The sequence below is a fragment of the Aquarana catesbeiana genome, linkage group LG06, assembly GCF_042186555.1.
Source record: "Aquarana catesbeiana isolate 2022-GZ linkage group LG06, ASM4218655v1, whole genome shotgun sequence".
In the NCBI taxonomy this organism is placed as follows: domain Eukaryota; kingdom Metazoa; phylum Chordata; class Amphibia; order Anura; family Ranidae; genus Aquarana; species Aquarana catesbeiana.
Window position 1 is genome coordinate 31,165,743 of NC_133329.1, and position 14,829 is coordinate 31,180,571.

Consider the following 14,829-nt stretch of genomic DNA (forward strand, 5'->3'; position numbering starts at 1 on the left):
AGATATTGATCCGTTCAGATACTATAGCACTAAGGGAGGTGTATGCTGCGTGCGTGGGTGTTAGCAGTACTGGCGCTAACCTGACGCTGCCTGGAGTGACGCAGACCTTATCTGACCCTAAAAACATAACTTATATCACCGCCGGGCAATTAGGGGGTTAAACCTTTATTAGGAAATAAACGGCGGGTGCCCTGAAACTATAATAAACTATAAAAAAAACAAACTAACTAACCAGCGTCACCCGTAACAGTTATACGGTGATCACTGGTGAAAGGGTTAACTAGGGGGCAATCAGGGGGTTAAAACCTTTAGTAGGTAGTATATGGGGGTCCCTGTCGCTATAAAACGCTGACGGCGAACCTATATACTTACCTCCCTAACTAGCGTCACCTGTGTCACTAATACAGCGATCAGAAAAACGATCGCTTAGTGACACTGGCGACGGGGGGGTGATCAAGGGGTTAACCTTTATTAGAGGGGGTTAGGGGGGTACCCTAGACCTAAAGGGGGGTACCCTAGACCTAAATGGGGCTAACCCTAACTGCCCTAACACTTATAACTGTCACAAACTGACACCAATGCAAAAAAAAAACTGCTATTGGTGTCAGTGTGACAGGGGGTACAGGGGGGTGATCGGGGGGTGATTGGGGGGTGATGGGGGGGTGATGGGGAGTGAAAAGTGTGCCTAGTGTGTTCTACTGACAGTGTAGTGTTGGTGCAACTCACATTGATGTCTTCTCTCCTGGGCGCCGGAACGAAAAGCCCAACACGAGGAGAGATAACATCACTTCCTCTGCCTCTGTTTACATTACAGAGGCAGAGGAAGGATTTCATTCGCCAGGAGCAATCGCAAGGGGGTGGCCATAAATGGATGGCCTCCCCCTCACCTCTCATCACCCGGAAACAAATGCCGGCCGCCTCGGGCACCGGGGGGGGTCTGATCGGACCCCCCTCCCGCGGGAGGCAGATCACGTACAGGTACGTGATTCTGCCTGCCCGTACCATTCTGCTGACGTATATCGTCATGAGGCGGTCGGCAAGTGGTTAATAATCCATGAAAAAGATGAAACATCAAATCCCATTCAATGGGAAACACTAAAATGCATACTGAGGGGAGTGCTCATCAAGCACGGTTCAAGATTAAAAAAAAAAAAGAACAAAAAAAATCCCAACTGATGTTGGAGATTGGTAAACTAGAAAGGGAACATAAACAGAGTTTTAACTCAATAGATAAAATAAACCTAAAAAAAAAAACGATTAGAATTACAAACCGTGCTTGATGAGGAATCCCTCCGGTCAAGAGACAGAAGTAGAACACAATGGTATCAATATGGTAATAAAACAGTCAAATTATTTGCGAAAACATTAAAGGATCAACAGTCCCTGACCTCTATTGTAAAAATTTTAAAAACAAATGGGGAAATGACGTATAACCCAATGGCGATATCTAAAACGTTCCATACATATTATTCTAAATTGTATAACATTAAATTACATCAAGAGAATAAGGAAAAAGATGAGGATTGGGAGAAGATTAAAAAGTATACGGAAGAAACGGCATTGCCTAGATTTTCTGAAGAAATAATAGAGGATCTGGAGAGAGAAATCTCTACAGAAGAGATCCAACAAGCCATTGCCGGACTGGTTCCAGGAAAGAGTCCCGGACCTGATGGGTATACTGCCAGATTTTATAAAAAATTCCAAGACTTAATTATTCCTATTCTTAAGAAAACTTATAACTCTATCTCTAACACACAAATTTTTACACCACAAAGTACAGAAGCCCATATTATACTAATCCCAAAGCCAGAGAAAGATCACACATTATGTAAAAATTATCGACCAATATCCCTGACCAATTTAGATATAAGATTATACTCAAAAATTATATCGAACAGATTAACACCCATTTTGCCTAACTATATTAAGCTGGATCAGACGGGATTTATGAAGGGAAGAGAAACTAAAGATAATATTATAAAAACATGCACGTTGGTAGAATATGCTCAGAGAACTGCCATCCAGACATGTCTCTTCACTGTGGATGCAGAAAAAGCATTTGACAGGGTGGGTTGGCGGTTCTTAAAGGAAGCATTAATTCAACTAGGGATGGGCCCAAAGATGTTTAATAGAATTGTCGCATTGTACTCCAACTCAAGAGCCAAGGTGAGAACCAATGGAATACTATCAGAATACATAGAAATATCAAATGAAACTCGACAAGGATGCCCTCTTTCTCCATTACTATATTTAATAGTGATGGAACACCTAATCACGGCTACAAGAGAAAATAAAGATATTAAGGGTATAAAAGTAAAGGATAAGGAATACAAGACTGAAGCATATGCAGACGATTTGCTAATATATGTAACTAACCCTATTATAACAATACCAAATTTAATAAAAGAATTTAAGAGATTTGGGGAACTAAGTAATTTTAAAGTTAACTATGATAAATCTGAGATCTTGAACATATCGTTAACAGAACAAACATATTCACTCTTACAGAAAGACTTCCCATTTAGATGGAAACAAGAAGCAATTAAATATCTAGGAGTAATGATCCCGAAAGATTTGGATCTTTTACAGGAGTTGAATTACGATGCGACAATTTATAAGTTAATTAAACTATTACAAAAATATGATAAAATAGCACGCTCTTGGACGGCAAGAATTAATATAATTAAAATGGACATACTTCCAAAATTACTATATGTTTTTCAAACAACCCCCCTTGCTCCTCCTAAAAAGCTAATGCTGGACTTAAAAAAAGCTGTAGTAATCTTTATATGGGTCCATAAAACTCCCCGTATTAAGAGAGAAATATTAATTAGGGAAAAAAAATGGAGGTTTGGCATTACCAGACTTTGTAAAATATTTACAGGCTGCATCACTGACCAGTATCATTGACTGGTATCATAATAAGGAAGCAAAACAATGGGTTAAATTGGAAGAAGAGATAATAGGCCCACAATTGAGATTTCTTCCATGGATAAACCCCCATTTAAGACCAAAAAAAAAAAGAACTAACAATTTTTGTTAATGCTACATTAAAAATTTGGGATACCTTAATTAAAGAATCTGTCTACAACAATAGGACCCATGACGCCTTTGTTCCTCAACCCCGAATTCCCGCCAGCCTTGGAGGCCAAAAAATACCTTAAATGGTATAGGAAAGAGAATATAAGAATGGTACAGATATTAGTGGAAGGGAAAATGCCAAAATTGCAGGATATAGGATCCGCATATAAAAACAAATGCTACAATATCAGCAATTAAAATCATTTAAAGAAGATAAAAAAAGTGAAGATAAATAGACCATTAACTAAATTTGAAAAAATATTAATAGAGGAGAAGAACCCAAATAAGAAACTATCAGAGATATATGATTTGCTACTCCCCGCCAGCCCCTTTAGAGAGCTTATAGGAATGAAAAAGTGGGAAAAAGAAATGGGAGACATATTAGAAGAGGAAGAATGGGGAAAAATTTTTGAAATAATACATAAAACAAGAATAGCAAATAAATATCAGGAGAGAAATTATAAGATCACATTGAGATGGTATAGGTGCCCAGTAGCATTAAATAAAATTAACAAGGTTAATGTTGAGACTTGTTGGAGATGTATGGGGAAGAAAGGGACAATGGATCACATTTGGTTTGGATGTCAAGGGTTGAGGGACTTCTGGAACAAAATGTTTGAGATCTACCAGATAGTGTCAGGGGAAGTAGTAAAGCCAAGTGTAAAACTATCTATATTTTCTCTGACACGGGACCCAATAAAGAAAATTAGAAAAGATATCCTGCATTACATGACATCTGCGGCTAGAACACTAATAGCTCATAAATGGAAAGGAGAAAAAGGACCTACAATTGCAGAATGGATATGTGAAATGAACGAAATTAAGTATATGGAAAGACAGATAAGAGAAGAAGGGTATATAATAAACAAATTGCCAGAAATATGGCAAAAATGGGATGAGTTTTGGTTCTAAAAAGAAATGTTAAAATTCATATAATAGGAACCAGTTTAAGGGGGTCGTTTTTTTTTTTTTGTTTGTTTTTTTTTTTAGGTATGGGATGGATGGAAGGAATCAAATGGAACTAGTAAGGCAAGTGATAAGACATTAATTATTGTATTAAGATATTTTTAAATGTTTGTAATGAATATGAAAGTTGTATAAATGTTAATGTATGTGCTGTTAATTTTTCTTTTAAAAAAAAAAAATTAATAAAAAGAGATAAAGTGTGACATGTTAGGTATCTATTTACTCAGAATAACATCTTCTTTCACATTGTACAAAAAAAAATGGATTAAATATTGTGGGGGTTTTTTTAATTCATTAAAGTGTATTCTTACCAAAAAATTGTGTTTGCAAAACTGCTGCGCAAAAAACATGTACTTGTGCAAATGCTCCGATACCAGAAACTGATACTTTCAGGCTCAGTTCTTCCAACTGTCAGCGGGATTCCCTCACTTGACAGCTGAAATGTAAACAGTAAAAAACCTTCAATTATGGTTTGTGAAGGAGCAGGGCCACCACTTCCTTCACAATTGATGACTCATTCAGCTGTCAGTGGGGTTCCTCTGTTGACAGTGGAAGTGTAAACAAAGTCCTGGCTATTGGAGCAGCCGGGCAATATTTATCAACAACATTGTACAGCTGCAAAACAGAAGGATAAAAAGAAACATTGTTTCATTTTGTATCCTACTGTTTATTGAGCTACAGATTAAAGGGATGGACTTCGATCTGCAGATGAAATCAGTTTAAATCAACCTGTCAAGTAAGAAAAAGTATATATTTTTTTTAAATTAACTGTTTCCTCTGTTTAACCACTTGCCGGCCGGTTCACGCTGATATACGTTTGCAAAGTGGCACGGGTGAGCAAAACAACGTAACCGTACTTCGCTGTGTCATCGCGGGTCCCATGAACTGGATGTTCGGCAGTGGCCCGCGATTGCAGAGAGGAGAGGCAGAACGGGGAGATGCCTAAGTAAACAAGTATACTGACTGGAATGGTACCAGCTGATTGGAGAAAAGCCAATGTAGCACCAATATTTAAAAAGGGCCAAAATACATCCCTGGGAATTACAGACCAGTTAGCCTAACATAGTATGTAAACTCTTGGAGGGGATGATAAGGGACTATATACAAGATTTTAGTAATGAGAACGGTATCATTAGCAGTAATCAGCATGGATTCATGAAGAATCGTTCTTGCCAAACCAATCTATTAACCTTCTATGAGGAGGTGAGTTGCCATCTAGATAAAGGAAGGCCCGTAGACGTGGTGTATCTGGATTTTGCAAAAGCATTTGACACAGTTCCCCATAAACTTTTACTGTACAAAATAAGGTCCGTTGGCATTGACCATAGGGTGAGTACATGGATTGAAAACTGGCTACAAGGGCGAGTTCAGAGGGTGGTGATAAATAGGGAGTACTCGGAATGGTCAGGGGTGGGTAGTGGGGTTCCCCAGGGTTCTGTGCTGGGACCAATCCTATTTAATTTGTTCATAAACGACCTGGAGGATGGGATAAACAGTTCAAGCTCTGTATTTGCAGACGATACTAAGCTAAGCAGGGCAATAACTTCTCCGCAGGACGTGGAAACCTTGCAAATAGATCTGAACAAATTAATGGGGCGACTAAATGGCAAATGAGGTTCAATGTAGAAAAAGGTAAAATAATGCATTTGGGTGGCAAAAATATGAATGCAATCTATACACTGGGGGGAGAACCTCTGGGGGAATCTAGGATGGAAAAGGACCTGGGAGTCCTAGTAGATGATAGGCTCAGCAATGGCATGCAATGCCAAGCTGCTGCTAACAAAGCAAACAGAATATTGGCATTAAAAAGGGGATCAACTCCAGAGATAAAACGATAATTCTCCCGCTCTACAAGACTCTGGTCCGGCCGCACCTGGAGTATGCTGTCCAGTTCTGGGCACCAGTCCTCAGGAAGGATGTACTGGAAATGGAGCGAGTACACAACCGCTTTAATTACTATTTTCCTGCTGATTTTCTTTTCTTTTTTGTTCACTTCTATTTTATAAACGAAACTATTATTTTCAATATTTCTTTATTGGTATTTTCAATAAAATGAACAAGGCGTACATGATTAAAACTTTTTTTTTTGTTTTTGTTTGCTTTGTTTGTTAATATTTTTACACCTTTAACATTTGTTTACATGTTTCACATTGAAAAAAGTGCAAATTTAAAAAAAAAAAATGTTATTTCTTTTGTAAATACCTTTTCAATGCTTTGTACGTTTGCTGAAAACTGAAGTGTAAACAAAACAGTTGCTGGCAGGTATCAGTAAGTGGAATTGGCGAGTACTTAAAAAAAAAAGTATGGTTGCTCGTACTCGCTATAAAAAAAAATGGTATTGGTGTATCCCTAATTAAAACTGAATTCAAGACAAAATTATTTTAGTTTAAAAGCTAATTTATAAAAAAATTTGCTTTGCAAATGTCTCATTTGTGCAAGCGTAACAAATAATTCCCATAATATTTGTAACATGTGTGTAATAGATTCCTTGCTGCCTTCCACTGGGCATATGTAACAACCCGCAACAGTCAATATGACAGCTTCCTCCTGGTTGTTAGGGAGACGACACCTGCCAACATCCTAACAACCAGTGACTCACCCCTGCTTGGCACTTTCAGCTGTCAGCCAGGGGTTCCTAACTGACAGGTAACAGCTGGCATAGTGCACCATACCAGACCCTTATCTGATCATGCAGCCTTGGTGGCCAGGAAAAGAGGTGGCGAGTGTGTGCCCCCCCTCCCTGAACCATACCAGGCCACATGTCCTCAACATTGGGGAATAATTTACCAGGGTTACCCTCTGGGAAGCACCTTTTCCCCATGTTGAAGAGGACAATGGCCTCTTCTCCACAACCCCAGCATGGTGGTTGTGGGGGTCTGCGGGCAGAGGACTTATTGAAATCTAATGCCCCCTTTTAAAAATAAGGGGACCCAGATACTGCCCCCCTCCATGTGAATGACAGAACATCTAACATTTTGCAATCCATTTCAAGTAAAACAAAAAACACATTTTGATTCAATCTAAGCATTAAAGTGGTTCTAAAGTCTAATGCCGTGTACACACGATCGGGATTTTGGTCAGAAAAAGATATGATGGTTTTTTCCGATGGAATTCCGCTCAAGCTTGCCTTGCATACACACGGTCAGACAAAAGTTCTCTGAACTTTCGACCGTCAAGAACACGGTGACGTACAACACTACGACAAGCTGAGAAAATGAAGTTCAATGCTTCTGAGCATGCATCAAATTGTTTCTGAGCATGCATGATTTTTTTGCGCGTCCGAATGGCGTACAGATGATTGCTTTTTTGGATAGGAACTTTTTCCGACAGAAAAACCTGTTCTCAATCTTTTGCTGGCTGGAATTCCGCCAGAAAAAGTCTGATGGAGCATACACACGGTCGCATTTTCCGACCAAAAGCTCACATCGGTCTTTTGCTGGTGGCATTTCCAATTGTGTGTATGGGGCATTAGTGTTTTTCACCTTAAAATTGAAGTATGGGGATGTTTTTTTTTTTTTTGGAATCATACTTACCTAGGTGGATGCAGCATCGTCCAGTGCTGCATCTGTCCCCTGCTGGCTCTAAGACTGAGAACCAAATGATCAAATGCTGCCAATCGCTCAGTTCTCTGAGCTTAGTGAGCAGAGAACTGGTGACTGTCAGTCACCGGCTCTCTGATTTGCCCCCTGCACTCCCTGGAGCACTGGGCTGTGGAGGGGTGGTAAGAGGCTGGCTCAGGCTCTCAACGGCTCACTGAGAGGCTGAGCCGGGTGCCGGTCCAGGCATGTGGGCATATCCCGAATATATGGCCATGATCTTTCCTCAGCCTGGACAGGCTCTGTGACATCAGCCGACAGTGGGAAAATGGGTCACAGGAGTGTAGAATGAATTGCACTCATGTGGTCCACAGGAGAAGTACAGCCAAACTTGCATTAGGGTAAAAAATGCCCCACTATCTGTCATACCCCCCCCCCCCCCATCCCTAAGCACATGGCTGCTTCATCACTGTCTGTGGCTCCATCACCGCTCCCTATAGTTCTTGTTTGTTAGGAGAAACCAAGGGCAGTGGAACCATAGGCTCCTGGTGCTATCAGTAAAACCCTGTGGGGAGGGAGTGGACATGCATGGATGCCTATTTAGCAGATTTGAAAAGGAGGAACCTAAAAAGAGTCAACAGTACCGGTGGGGACTGCTAGAAGCTGATGTAAGTGACCTTTATGTGCAATATTGTTGCACAGAGCAGGTAGGTATAACCTCTTTTTTATTAAAAAAAATAGAGTTTAAAGTCACTTTAACTAATGTCATGCATTGATTCTGCTTCCTGTGAAGAAATCCAGACCTAAAAGCGAGCCATGCTAGAATGTTCTTGGTGTCACTCACCTGGCAGAAGCCCTTTCCCCCATCCTTGTAGCCGGCACAGATCTGATCATTCTGGATAGTGATGTCACCTCCTGCATTGGTATACATTGTTTGACATGTATTGCGGTCTATTAGAGGAACCATGACCTCCTGGAGGGTCCCATTCAAAACTACACTCCCTGGTGATAAAACACAGACAAGAAGATGATTAATGGCCATTCTTGGCAAGGCTATACATAGACTGATCACTGTTATGTTCCATTCACACATGTGCATTGTAGGATTGCACTCAAAATTGCACGGTTTCTCGCAACACACAAAAAAATTGCATTTTTTGCCATTAATGGTTAACGCCACCCCAATTCACCTTGCTAAAGTGTGCAAAATCAAGCAAAAAGAATGCATAGTAACAAAGTTTCATGCATTTTGGTATGGCGCTAGTTAAAATAAAAGAGACATGTACCTCTTTGGTGTAATTTAGGTGCAGTAAGCAGCCTATTCAAATGAATGGACTGCTTTACAACTACACAGAAAAAAATTGGATTTTTACCTGTAAAATCCTTTTCTCTGAGTACATCATGGGACACAGAGCCTTAAGTAATTACCGTACTTTATGGGTTATGGGCCACCTTCAGGTGATGGACAATGGTATACCCAATCATGGAAGTTCACTCCCTATATAACCCCTCCTCCTTCCAGGAGGACATCAGTTTTTATAGCAAAGCAATATACTTAAATCCCAAAAGAGGAGAGGGACCTCTGTATCCCATGATGTACTCCAAGAAAAGGATTTTACAGGTAAAAATCAATTTTTTTTCTGTGTAGTCGTAAAGCAGTCCATTCATTTGAATAGGCTGCTTACTGCACCTAAATTACACCAAAGAGGTACATGTCTCTTTTATTTTAACTAGCGCCATACCAAAATGCATGAAACTTTGTTACAGGTAAGCTGTAATAAAAATCCTATTTTCTTTATCGTACATAATGGGACACAGAGCACGGAAAGTACACTTACTTGTATATTTTCCATGAAAATCGTCAGTTTATCTTCGATGACGTCATGCGCAGTGTGTACTTTCATTAACGGCATGTATATAGTGCCGTTTGTTTATTTCCGGCATGTCTGTAATTGACTGTGTGCAAGCTTGCCCTCTGAACGGCACAGAGGAGAAGTCTCACGATGCAGGAATGATTCTAGTCTACCTGATACTCCCCTTTGTGACTAAATCAACAAAGCTACGGCGCATGCGCAAGATTTTGTCAGGGGTATGAACTAGGGGCAGAAATGACGTCCGCATCGGCTTCGGATAACAGAACAAAGAATGGTGCGGGTGATACCCAGAAGAGACTCCACAATCAAACAACAAAAAAAGGTACTTCTAACACTAGTTTCAGAATAATTTATATACCTCTTGATTGGCAATGTAAAACAGCATTGTAGTATTATAAAATTAAGATTTTTTTGGCGGGGTTTACTTTCTCTTTAAGTAATTACTTAATGGGACGTCCTATAGAAATATTACTTGAGGGGAGGGAGAGACAACCCAAAGGGTACCCCCAGACTTGAGGACTTATACTGCTGCCTACAGCACACTGCGCCCGAAGGTGATATTCTCATACCTTCTTACATCCACCTGATAAAATTTTTGTGAATATTTGCACTGAAGACCAAGTTGCGGCCTTACAGATCTGAGGAATGGAGGCCTGGTGACGCACTGCCCAAGAAGCGCTAACCACCCTGGTAGAGTGCGCCTTAACTTGAAAAGGGGGATCTTACCCCTTAACCACTTCAGCCCCGCACCATTTGGCAGCTCAATGACCGGAGGACAATTTGGCACTGCGCTGCTTTAACTGGTAATTGCGCGGTCATGCAATGTTGTACCCAAACAAAATTTGTGTCCTTTTTTCTCACAAATAGAGCTTTATTTTGATGGTATTTGATTGCCTCTGCAATTTTTATTTTTTGCGATATAAATGGAAAAAGACCGAAAATTTCGAAAAAAATGATATTTTCTACTTTTTGTTATTAGAAAAATCCAATAAACTAAATTTTAGTCATATTTAGGCCAAAATGTAGTCAGTCACATGTATTTGGAAAAAAAATGTCAAAAGCCTATATTTATTGGTTTGCGCAAAAGTTATAGCGTCTACAAACTAGGGTACATTATCTGGAATTTACGCAGCTTTTAGTTTCTGACTGCCTATCTCATTTCTTGAGGTGCTAAAATGGCAGGGCAGTACAACCCCCCCCCCCCAAAATTACCCCATTTTGGAAAGTAGACACACTAAGGAAATTGCTAAGAGGCATGTTCAGCCCATTGAATATTTTATTTTTTTGTCCCAAGTGATTGAATAATGACAAAAAAAAAAAAAAATACAAAAAGTTGTCACTAAATGATAAATTGCTCAGGCATGCCATGGTTATATGTGGAATTGCACCCCAAAATGCATTTTGCTACTTCTGAGTACGGGGATACCACATGTGTGGGACTTTTTGGGAGCCTAGCCACGTACGGGGCCCACGAAAACCAATCACCGCCTTCAGGATTTCTAAGGGTGTAAATGTTTGATTTCACTCCTCACTACCTATCACAGTTTTGAAGTCCATAAAATGCCAAGATGGCACAAAACCCAGCCAAATGACCCCATTTTGGAAAGTAGACACCCAAGCTATTTGCTGAGAGACATGTTGAGTCCATGGAATATTTTATATTTTGCCACAATTTGCGGGAAAATGGCAAACTTTTTTTTTTTTTACACAAAGTTGTCACTAAATGATATATTGCTCAAGCATGCCATGGGCATATGTGGAATTACATGCCAAAATAAATTCTACTGCTTCTCCTGAGTACGGGGATACTACATGTGTGGGACTTTTTGGCAGCCTAGCCACGTATGGGGCCCCGAAAACCAAGCACCACCTTCAGGTATTCTGAGGGCGTAAATTTTTGATTTCACTCCTCACTACCTATCACAGTTTTGAAGGCCATAAAATGCCAATATGGCACAACCCCCCCAAATGACCTAATTTTGGAAAGTAGACACCCCAAGCTATTTGCTGAGAGGCATGGTGAGTATTTTACAGCTCTCATTTGTTTTTGAAAATGAAGAAAGAAAAAAAAAATGTATTTTTTTTTATTTTTCAATTTTCAAAACTTTGTGACAAAGGTCTGCAAAATACTCACCATACCTCTCAGCAAATAGCTTGGGGTGTCTACTTTCCAAAATGGGGTCATTTGGGGGGGTTTTGCGCCATCTGGGCATTTCATGGCCTCCGAAACTGTGATAGGCAGTGAGGAGTAAAATCAAAAATGTACACCCTTAGAAAGCCTGAAGGCGGTGCTTGGTTTTCGGGGGCCCGTACGCAGCTAGGCTCCCAAAAAGTCCCACACATGTGGTATCCCCATACTCAGGAAAAGCAACAGAATGTATTTTGGGGTGTAATTTCACAAAATTGTCTTTTTCCTCCAACTTGTGTCAAAATATAAAATATTTCATGAACTCGACATGCCTCTCAGCAAATAGCTTGGGGTGTCTACTTTCCAAAATGGGGTCATTTGGGGGGGGGTTTGAACTGTCCTGGTATTTTATGCACAACATTTAGAAGCTTATGTCACATCACCAACTCTTCTAACCACTTGAAGACAAAGCCCTTTATGACACTTTTTGTTTACATGAAAAAAACATTTTTTTTTGCAAGAAAATTACTTTTAACCCCCAAACAGGACCTACAGATTAAAATGGTGGGTGTTTCATTTTTATTTTTTCACACAGTATTTTTCAAACGCATTTTGGGAAAAAAACACACTTATTTTAATTTGAATGCACTAAAACACACTATATTGCCCAAATGTTTGATGAAATAAAAAAGATGATCTTAGGCCGAGGACATGGATACTAAACACGACATGCTTTAAAATTGCGCACAAACGTGCAGCAGCGACAAACTACATACATTTTTAAAAGCCTTTACAGGTTACCACTTTAGATTTACAGAGGAGGTCTACTGCTAAAATTACTGCCCTCGATCTGACCTTCGCGGTGATACCTCACATGCATGTTGCAATTGCTGTTTACATTTGACGTCAGACCGACACTTGCATTTGCCTTTGCGTGAGAGCAAGGGGGGTCAGGGGTGCTTTTTTTTATTTTAATATTTTTTTTCCTTTTTTATTTTATTTTTAAACTGTTCCTTTCATTTTTTATTTTTTTTTATCATTTTTATTGTTATCTCAGGGAATGTAAATATCCCCTATGATAGCAATAGGTAGTGACAGGTACTCTTTTTTGAAAAAATTGGGGTCTATTAGACCCTAGATCTCTCCTCTGCCCTCAAGGCATCTGACCACACCAAGATCAGTGTGATAAAATGCTTTCCCAATTTCCCAATGGCACTGTTAACATCGGGCGAAATCTAAGTAATTAAATGCTCGTAGCTTCTGGTTTCTTAGGCAATAGAGATGATTGGAGCCATTCTGGTCTCTGATCAGCTCTATGGTCAGCTGGTGGAACCACCGGCTGCATTCTCAGGTTCCCTGTTGGGAACAGGGTCACAGATCAATTCTTTCTTTTTAAGGATGTTCCAAATAGTTGATTTGGCCACACCAAATGTTTTTGCTATCTCTCTGATGGGTTTGTTTTGTTTTTTCAGCCTAATGATGGCTTGCTTCACTGATAGTGACAGCTCTTTGGATCTCATATTGAGAGTTGACAGCAACAGATTCCAAATGCAAATAGCACACTTGAAATGAACTTTGGACCTTTTATCTGCTCCTTGTAAATGGGATAATGAGGGAATAACACACACCTGGCCATGGAACAGCTGAGCAGCCAATTGTCCCATTACTTTTGGTCCACTAAAAAGTGTGAGGCACATATACAAACTGTTGTAATTCCTACACCATTCACCTGATTTGGACGTAAATACCCTCAAATTAAAGCTGAAAGTCTGCAGTTAAAGCACATCTTGTTCATTTCATTTCAAATCCATTGTGGTGGTTTATAGAGCCAAAAAGATTAGAATTGTGTCGATGTCCCAATATTTATGGACCTGACTGTACATCTTGACCCCGTATCTGGCACGCTTGCTCGGAAGATACTGTTTGAATGACAAGCGGCCAGAAAACTTAATCAGGGACTCATCAACGCAGACAACTTGATGGGGAGTAAACAAGGCTGCAAAACGTTGGTTGAAGTGGTTTACGAGGGGCTGAATTTTGTAGAGCCGATCAAATTCAGGGTCACCCCGAGGACGACAAAGTTTATTGTTGTTGAAATGCATGAACCGCAAGATCTGCTTGTATTGTGTCCTGGTCATGGAAGCAGAGAACACGGGCATATGGTGAATTGGGTCAGTGGACCAATATGACCGCAACTCACTCTTTTTAGTTATGCACATGAGGAGGGATAGGCCCAGGAAGGTCTTAAATTCGGAGACCATAATTGGTCTCCAATCTCTGGCAAGGGTCAGCTGGGGATTAGCGGCGATTAATTGACCAGCATATAAATTGCTTTTGTCTACAATAGATCTATAGAGATCTTCGGTGAAAAACAGCGAATAAGTGACGTAAAATCAACTGTTTCCACCTGAATTCCGGGTTGGCCAGTGAATGGGGGAAGTACGGGTGCTGCAGAAGTGGTGGGCTCCCAATTAGGATTGGCGAATGCAGCAGGAAGGGCACTATGGGCTCGAGGGGCCTGTCTTTGTCTTCTTGGTGGCAGCGGGACACTACTCGTGCTTGCCACCTCGCCAGCTTGAACTGCACTTATGGGACTCGCCACGTCACCAAGTGTTACTGCAGTGCTGGATGTATGACCAGGATGTACTAGGCTGCTGGTGCTTGCCAGTTCACCAGAAGGAATAGCGGCGCTAGTACTAGTTCTCTGCTCCATACGAGGGACCTGCGATTCTTGCACCTCAACAACAGCAGAAGAAGATCAGGGTCTGGTACGCCTGACCCTAGCAGGGCTCACAACTCCGTCGTCAGAGCTATCTGTCAGGGTGCCGCTGTCATCTACAGGATCGTGTTCTAAGCCTGAATCTGACAGATGAGTGACTTCCTCTTCACTATCTGTCATGCTCAGAAACGTGTAGACCTCTTCACTATTGTACCTTTGATTTGCCATTTTGGGCTCTAAATTTACTGGTACAGTAGTGAGACTCACAGGTAAAAAAGCTCCTGACTGTTAGCGACTGATTCAGACGCTACCAAAAAAAACGGTTAGCTTTCGCAGGGATCAGGCCTGACTCTGCGAATGCTGCAGTTATGTGTGTTGTGTTTTGTAAGTGACAGTGATCGATTGATACTGCACTTGGGTGGGCTGGGCTGGGCTGGACGGAGGGGCTAAACGCAGGTGTTAGCACTTACCTGGGCTGATCCCACTAACACTGTGTTTTTGGGAACCCCAAACTGCTAGGGACAC

At 40.7% G+C, this 14,829-nt stretch overlaps 1 protein-coding gene across 6 annotated transcripts in view; it reads right to left on the minus strand.

The window, feature by feature from the left end:
* The window catches only part of LOC141148245 (transmembrane protease serine 9-like), a 437,906-nt gene that overhangs the window by 146,407 nt on the left and 276,670 nt on the right, over positions 1–14,829 (minus strand). For all 6 annotated transcript variants that reach the window (XM_073635506.1, XM_073635509.1, XM_073635508.1 and 3 more), the window contains one exon: positions 8,428–8,585. In XM_073635506.1, the coding sequence (XP_073491607.1) occupies positions 8,428–8,585 (158 nt within the window). The remainder of the gene's footprint in view (positions 1–8,427; positions 8,586–14,829) is intronic.